The following is a 9,062-nucleotide window of genomic DNA, read 5'->3' as shown; positions in this document are numbered from 1 at the left end:
TAATTTAAAACTGATTTTACCGTGGATTGGAACATATTCTCGGCTCTCCCGTTGACCATCTGTGTTATGGAGACGACTTTCGACGCGCAAGAGTGACGTTGCTCGTTAAGAACACGTCACGCAAATAAACGAATCTGATTTGTCGATTAATTTTGTACCTGCTCGAGAGGCCGTTAATGGGATGGTTCCCAGACTATTTCTCTCAGTGTTTGAAAAATACAGGGAGAATAGTCTGGCAGAGCCAGGCAAGGTAGTGGCAACCTTCAGGTGGCTTTTCTTGGTATGCAGCACTTTCAGAAGACGCCAGGTACCTATAATCAGGCATGAAAATCACTTACCTTTTGCCAAAATTCGCTGCTTTGAAGTCAAAAAGGGTGACCTACGTGATTGTGTAGATCCGAGAAAATTTGGGGGGGGTAAGTCCATCTAACTAACTACGACATGTTTTATTGAAGTTGCTAAGCCTGTCACCATATGCAATGAGTCCATTTATCGCAAGATAAAAAAAAAATAGGGCGGTAATTTTCACGGCTGCGTTTTATCACCACGTGCGTGCATACATTTGTGTGTGTGTGTAGATGACATATGATACTCCAGTTGTTGTGTCCAGATGTTTATTGGTCAACAACACGCCGTAGAATTACAGTTCACACTTACAAAATAAGGAAACACATCAATATCAAACACTGTAAACTAGGCCTGAACGATATTGGAAAAAACTATTGCAGCAATTTTTGGGGGGTTTGCGATATATTGCGATAATATATTGCCATTAGGGCTGTCAAACGATTAAAATTTTTAATCGAGTTAATTACAGCTTAAAAATTAATTAATCGTAATTAATCGCAATTAATCGCAATTCAAACCATCGATAAAATATGCCATATTTTTCTGTAAATTATTGTTGGAATGGAAAGATAAGATAAGATGGATATATACATTCAACATATGGTACATAAGGACTGTATTTGTTTATTATAACAATAAATCAACAAGATGGCATTAACATTATTAACATTCTGTTAAAGTGATCCATGGATAGAAAGACTTGTAGTTCTTAAAAGATGAATATTAGTACAAGTTATAGAAATGTTATATTAAAACGCCTCTTAATGTTTTCGTTTTAATAAAATTTGTAAAATTTTCAATCAAAAAATAAACTAGTAGCCCTATTCTGTCCTCAGTGTGTGTGAGTACACAAATTGACAGATAGCGAACATAAGTTCCAAAAAGAAATCAGACGGTGTGGCAAAGTTGCATGGGCTTTACTGAAGTCATCTCTTTTTGACAGGAGCACGTTTCTTGTATTTTTGTAAAACTGAAAATAACAAGGCAATGTGTCAATAACTTTGCGCAATCACAAAATAACATAAAATGTACACACACGTGTCCATTTGAGCAGTAGCACTAGCCAATTAGCTCACATGCATCTAACAATGTAACTGCATTTCACCATATATGTGAACAAATTCAAATACACATCATCAATAACTATCTAATGCTCATGAATATAAACAAAGGAGGAATATAACTCACAAGCGATGCATGTATTAGACACAAACAGTGTGATGGGGCTATGAGAACTGCCACTGAATACTGGATGTGGACGTTAGCTGGTCTGAATAGCACTGTCTATTAGTGTGAGTTCGCATCGACATATAATCACGTCAGAAAAGCGCGCCGAAACCCAAATAATCAGCTGCACTGAATCGCCAGCAGAGGGCGACATTACGCCACATAACATATGCAAGTCACACCCAAGCGCCAGCAGAGGGCGGAAAAACTCCATAAAAAACAATTAACAAGTTGGCCTTTCACTGTACTGACATTTAAATCTGTCTGAGCGGGCCTAGTGCGTTAATTGCGTCAAATATTTTAACGTGATTAATTTAAAAAATTAATTAACGCCCGTTAACGCAATAATTTTGACAGCCCTAATTGCCATATTAAAAAATATATATATATACAGTGCCTTGCAAAAGTATTCGGCCCCCTTGAACCTTGCAACCTTTCGCCACATTTCAGGCTTCAAACATAAAGATATAACATTTTAATTTTTTGTCAAGAATCAACAACAAGTGGGACACAATCGTGAAGTGGAACAAAATTTATTGGATAATTTAAACTTTTTTAACAAATAAAAAACTGAAAAGTGGGGCGTGCAATATTATTCGGCCCCCTTGCGTTAATACTTTGTAGCGCCACCTTTTGCTCCAATTACAGCTGCAAGTCGCTTGGGGTATGTTTCTATCAGTTTTGCACATCGAGAGACTGACATTCTTGCCCATTCTTCCTTGCAAAACAGCTCGAGCTCAGTGAGGTTGGATGGAGAGTGTTTGTGAACAGCAGTCTTCAGCTCTTTCCACAGATTCTCGATTGGATTAAGGTCTGGACTTTGACTTGGCCATTCTAACACCTGGATACGTTTATTTTTTAACCATTCCATTGTAGATTTGGCTTTATGTTTTGGATCATTGTCCTGTTGGAAGATAAATCTCCGTCCCAGTCTCAGGTCTTGTGCAGATACCAACAGGTTTTCTTCCAGAATGTTCCTGTATTTGGCTGCATCCATCTTCCCGTCAATTTTAACCATCTTCCCTGTCCCTGCTGAAGAAAAGCAGGCCCAAACCATGGTGCTGCCACCACCATGTTTGACAGTGGGGATGGTGTGTTCAGGGTGATGAGCTGTGTTGCTTTTACGCCAAACATATCGTTTTGCATTGTGGCCAAAAAGTTCAATTTTGGTTTCATCTGACCAGAGCACCTTCTTCCACATGTTTGGTGTGTCTCCCAGGTGGCTTGTGGCAAACTTTAAACGAGACTTTTTATGGATATCTTTGAGAAATGGCTTTCTTCTTGCCACTCTTCCATAAAGGCCAGATTTGTGCAGTGTACGACTGATTGTTGTCCTATGGACAGACTCTCCCACCTAATCTGTAGATCTCTGCAGTTCATCCAGAGTGATCATGGGCCTCTTTGCTGTATCTCTGATCAGTTTTCTCCTTGTTTGAGAAGAAAGTTTGGAAGGACGGCTGGGTCTTGGTAGATTTGCAGTGGTCTGATGCTCCTTCCATTTCAATATGATGGCTTGCACAGTGCTCCTTGAGATGTTTAAAGCTTGGGAAATCTTTTTGTATCCAAATCCGGCTTTAAACTTCTCCACAACAGTATCTCGGACCTGCCTGGTGTGTTCCTTGGTTTTCATAATGCTCTCTGCACTTTAAACAGAACCCTGAGACTATCACAGAGCAGGTGCATTTATACGGAGACTTGATTACACACAGGTGGATTCTATTTATCATCATCGGTCATTTAGGACAACATTGGATCATTCAGAGATCCTCACTGAATTTCTGGAGTGAGTTTGCTGCACTGAAAGTAAAGGGGCCGAATAATATTGCACGCCCCACTTTTCAGTTTTTTATTTGTTAAAAAAGTTTAAATTATCCAATAAATGTTGTTCCACTTCACGATTGTGTCCCACTTGTTGTTGATTCTTGACAAAAAAATTAAATTTCATATCTTTATGTTTGAAGCCTGAAATGTGGTGAAAGGTTGCAAGATTCAAGGGGGCCGAATACTTTTGCAAGGCACTGTATATATACACTATATTTTTTAAAGAAATTTTTACTAGATGACTTGAATAGCTGTTTGGAAAGACTTTGGATGACTCATCATGACCACAGTGTACAATATTCCATCGTTTTTCGCGGTTAATAGCCAGATCTAGCACTGGAAAGAGATACTGTACATATAAGACATGTTTTTTCTCACTTTTTTTCCCCCATGTAAGTATGATTTTAAAACATGGATATACAGTATATATATTAATAAATGCTTTTTAAGCACTTCAAATGCAATAATTATGATCAGTTTTAAACATAACTGTCCCACCGAATAATTTTTAAACAAGAATAAAGTACTGTAGTAGAAAAATGCTTGGCTTTATTAAATGCTTCTGTTTACCTAACATGGCGGTGACTCTTGGAGTGACATGTAGAAATTACAAACCCCTCATCACTTCGGGCGTTTATTTTATACGTCTCGAACGTCTCCACATTCCCCCCCACAGACACACACATTCATTCCAGCCCGCGCTTCCTTGCAGACACTGTTTAACAAGTTAAACGATGATTGACAGATTGCTGCCGTGTGAAGTCGGCTTCTTTGGCCAGATCTAAGCCATCGTTAACTTTAATAAGCAAGTGCCGCAGTGACTGAGAGCTGGGAGAGGGGGTGAGGGAGGCTGTGCGAGCGAATGGAGCAGAACAAAGGTACGTGGATTGGATTTTTTTTTTTTTTTTAAACTATCGCACGTCCTTGAGATGGGACTATCGCGCATGCGCACATCGCGATTGCGATGTTTAAACGATGTATCGTTCAGGCTTACTGTAAACGTTAGCATTGCTACACTGAGCCTAACAGGAAAAAAGACAACTTACTTTAGCCTGCTATAAAACATTGGCAGTCTTTTCCAAAACGCAAACTTGCAGGTAAAAGGTGACACTTCACACATGAAAAATCGCTGGTTTACAGCATTTGCAAACGAAAAAATGAAATAAAAAAATCTATTAGTGACACCACAATCAATGACCAAAAGTGCTTATTGCGGAGTTTAAAGTTGTTAGCGGTTTAGCGAACGTACTTCAGGTGAACATTTCAAAATAAAAGCACGTCACGTTTGTCATATGAATAACGATTTCTGGAGTTAATCCCACATACTTCAGAATTAATACTACAATATGTAAATACTATAATACTACAGAATTCATATTTTACAGTAAGAATAACTTTAAAATAACACCGTTTTAAAAAAATATGATTGGCAATTAATATCATAATTATAATTAAAGATACACGATAATATTGGTTACCGATAATTATCGGCCGATAATGGCAATTGTGACGTCACACAGATAATACAGATTTTTAAAAAAAATCAACCGATAATGCAATCCGATAATTATATACTTGATTTAGCCTCCAAATGTGCGCAACCAAGCAGTATTCGCCACTTCTCCACCGCCGCCTGCTCAACCTCTCCCCTCTCTGAAGCCCCTGTGGGAGGAGGGGTTGAGGAGACTAGTACGGCGTCATAGAGGAGGCGGTGTTACACATCAGTGCTGTTGAGGCGCTCTCATTAGCGTGCGTTGCTTTTCCCGTGTGTGAAATGAAATAAACGACACTCTTGCCATCTACAAAACAGTTCCACGAGGCGTAAAGAAAGCGTCCTCATTGAACACCACTAACCCAGCAGCCATTTAAAACTGCATCACAATGATTTTTGGAACGAATACGAGGCTGCTGCTAGCGCGAATGCTAAAGCTATTGTAAACACAAACTATAAAGGAAGCTACAGGGCTTGTGAAGATACAGAGACACTGCGGTCCTCCCAGAGTCGGGTTGTTTGGGAATGCAGCCCAAAGCGGGTGGTAAACTCCCATCTATGGCTAAACACCTCACGAGACCGATAGTCGACAAGTAGCTGTCTTCCGACGGAGCCCGCCGCTGCCGCCTCGCTGTAGGGGGGCAGAGCTGAGCCATGCACCGAATATGCCGCAGCGAGGCGGGCGGATATCTGGTACGAAGTTAGCTGCCGCCGCCACTCGGGTTCAAGACAGGCCTGGCGCGGGTGCTAATTTGGCAGCCGGGCGGACTGAAGGGCACAGGCGGGAGGAAATTCCCGAAATGACCCGGTAGCCAAACCCTTGGATGAAAAAATAATGCAGTTTATACGACCACGATTCTTCGTGAAAGACATGCCAATAACATCAGTTTTACCACGGACATTTACACAAGTGATGTCAAGAAAGCATGTTTATCATGACGGCACAGTGGTTAATTGATAATTTTAACATGCACCAAACCACACAAAGAAGTCATCCAGTCTGTAATGCATTCAGTACGCTTTAAATTTATGACGTGTTAATCAGATCGTTCTTCCTAAATCTAGTCAAATAATTTTCCCCATCTTGTTTGAGTGTTGAAGACTAGTTAACAGATGAATGTGCCAGATTATTCCATTTACTTGAACTAAATATTGCCATTTGTTCTTATTAAGCCCAAACATCTAAAAAAAAATGTCATTTTTCACCTAAATCAAGAAAAAATTGCTTTCAAATAAAGTTTTGAACCATACATATTCTTGAATAAAGAACATTTCTGACAAGTTTTTTTTTTTTTTTAGGATTATGTATAATTATTGCTCAAAATAAGGCTGTTAAGCTTATTTTCAGCTGGCTATTTTTCTTCAAGAAATCTGAGTGAAATATACTTGAAGTGCTGGCAGTTAATTTCACTTATTTCCAATAGATTTACACTGAAAACGAGGGAATTTAACTAGTTTTAAGGAGTTGTGTTTTTGCTGTGTAGTAATGTTATACGTTAGGAATGGCTTACTTTTAAAGCCAATTTTGTGCAACTTATGTATTTACTCTGTACGTAATTGTTGCCAAAAGTTTACCATTACACAATGTCAGACAATCTTTGTTTAGATGTTGGAATTTACTACTTGTTCACATTTGATGTTGGAAAAAAAAGAGCAATAATATTTTTGCACAGTAATATTTTCTCTTGTGTATACTTTAAAATTTTACATAAATCTTTTAATAAAATTATCGGCTTGACATTATCGGTTATCGGTTGGAACGAGGAGGAAATTATCAGTTATTGGTATCGGCTGAAAAATGTATTATCGTGCATCACTAATTATAATATTATATACAGTATAGAAGTATACTATAATAATAATGCTAGCCATTTCTTTAAGAATTGTTTTGAATAATGTTGGAAAGGCGAAGTCAGTGTTATCAGCAAAGCCTGCACAATACTAGTATATCGTTTGAACATCGCCATTGCAATGTGCACATGCGCAATTGTCACGTCACAGGACGTGCAATTTTTTTCCTTTTTTTCCAACATTTAAACTTGTTTTACTTCATGAACGCAGCAAGTTGTGCAGATCCTGGATTAAACTGAGTTATAAAAATTAGGGCCGATGGCACCATTTTTCAGACCATCGAAATTTAAAAACAATATACATTCATGTTTTTCTGCTTCATGCTCATACAACACCCCAGTGTCTCATACTCCCTCAGCGCGACCAAACTGTTTTTCTTCGTCAACAGTGCAGCTATCCCGAACGGAGCTATTTAAGTTATTTGTTGAAAATTTTCCTCGTTTTAATATCGCAAACTCCCCGCAAATCGCAATGATAATTTTTTCCAATATCGTTCAGGCCTACTATCAACATTTGACCTCAGTGTTCATGTGTGATTAATTATTATTTACATGTTTATTTGTACTTTAATAAGAATTTAAGTGTTCCAAAATGTTTTGTGAATTAATAAGCGTCAACAAAAATTTTATTGCTAAATTAGTTTAAAAAATATATATATTAGTCGACTAATTGTAAAAATAGTCGGCTGACTAATTGTGAGAAAATTACGGTAGTCGTTTGGGACAGCCCTACCGGAAAATATTTCCTCCACACCCTTCTCACCTTTTTAACCCATCACATTGTGGCCAATTTCTAATCATTTTCAGAATGACTTCCAAACAAAATTTCGAAAAAATCAACTTCACAGTGCACAGTTTAACTAGGGCATTTTCCCATTCATCTTTTGCATGCTTTAGCGCTTTTTTAAAATTTTGCACACCAGCTGCAAGACGTGAAGTGTTGCTAAAAGTTGTGATACTTTCTTCGAAAATGTGATCTTGTCTGGTTAGTTCTAGTTTGTGTTATGTTACATACATTAGTCTCCAATTTATACATACCACATGCACTTACCTGCAATTAGATGAGTATGTTTTGCTCCTCATCCTTTTCTCTCTTCCTTAGTGTCTGTGAGTAGTTTCACTTTATTTTAATTTCTTGCACTGGGGGAATTTGTGTGGACTAATTTATACACAACTTAGATTTCAGTTGCACAAGTTAAAAAGTGAAGCTTGTTCAAAACAGAAAATGCATGCTCTCAATGAATTATACTATCCTAGAAGGAACAATCAAAAATATTAAGAATTTAAGTAGGAATGTGCCTTCTGACAATTATTTCTTGAGCTGTATATCACAAATTTTTGAGTTGAACAAATGGTACAATTGTTCAAACTTTTAAAGATGAGATAGACATGTTCTTTTTTTTCCACTACAGTGCTGAGTTGTTGTATAATGTAATCTAATTCGGATGTTTCCCTAATACATGTTAATGACTTACATTTGTTACAGCATGACCTTCAGTTTATTGCATGAATCACATGAATGGATGGAGATGGATGTCAATTGCTTTATTCATTTCAACTTGCACATCTATTTTGCTCACATTTTGGTGCATTTTCTAAGCAAGCACTTCCAGCGTGCACAGTACTCCATGCTGTGACACGCTGTATAAAAAAGCGCGCACATGCTCAGCATCCAATTGGCTGTGAGATTTTCTCCCCTTTACCCACCGCCCCCCTCACACCAAGTCAGGTCATCTCTTCGGCTGCTCCCCTCTCAAAGTGTCCACTTGATCCGTGAGTGGCTGCAGAAAGAAGGGGGAAAGCAATAGCAAGAGAGTAAGAGAAAGAAAGAGAGGCACAGCGCCATGCTTAGAAACTCCACGCACAGGTTGGTATCACTCTGCCGCTACTGAACGTGCTGCACACCGCGTGGATGCTGCCACGCATCGGCAAAGAGCGAGCGGTAACTTAAGCGGTGTCCTTGCAGAGGCATGCATCCAGGAGAGGAGGCGAGGATGCGCGGCGGGAGTAGTGTGGCGCGAGAGAGGAGACACCTTGCCCTGCGCATTAACAACCAGGTGATATATGTTTATATTTTTTTACCTTTCTACTGAAGCACCAGTCTTGGCGTAGGTTGGATTAATGCAACAGAAAAATGTTTGTGTAGGTGGATCACCTCTTCTTCCTCGCACACTCTCTCTCCAGCTCTGAGTGGCACAAGCAGTGATGTAATGCACTTTCTGAGCTTTTAAAGGGAGCAGGAAGTTGATCAGACGACATGGAGGCTCATTGATTAGAATAAAAAGCGGCAGAGATATAAGAAGTTGAGTGGAGCCATTTACACA

General features: G+C 38.9%; 1 protein-coding gene across 1 annotated transcript in view; it reads left to right on the top strand.

Annotated features, from left to right (window-relative positions):
- The first annotated feature begins 8,456 nt into the window (after positions 1-8,456).
- Positions 8,457-9,062, top strand: part of schip1 (schwannomin interacting protein 1) — a 489,903-nt gene continuing 489,297 nt past the window's right edge. The window contains exons 1-2 of the mRNA XM_057838692.1: positions 8,457-8,605; positions 8,705-8,795. Of these exons, the coding sequence (XP_057694675.1) occupies positions 8,583-8,605; positions 8,705-8,795 (114 nt within the window). The 5' untranslated portion in view covers positions 8,457-8,582. The remainder of the gene's footprint in view (positions 8,606-8,704; positions 8,796-9,062) is intronic.

This window comes from Corythoichthys intestinalis, chromosome 6 (assembly GCF_030265065.1).
Source record: "Corythoichthys intestinalis isolate RoL2023-P3 chromosome 6, ASM3026506v1, whole genome shotgun sequence".
Lineage (NCBI taxonomy): Eukaryota > Metazoa > Chordata > Actinopteri > Syngnathiformes > Syngnathidae > Corythoichthys > Corythoichthys intestinalis.
Note: the sequence above shows the minus strand (reverse complement) of the source record. Positions and strands in the feature narration are given on the sequence as shown.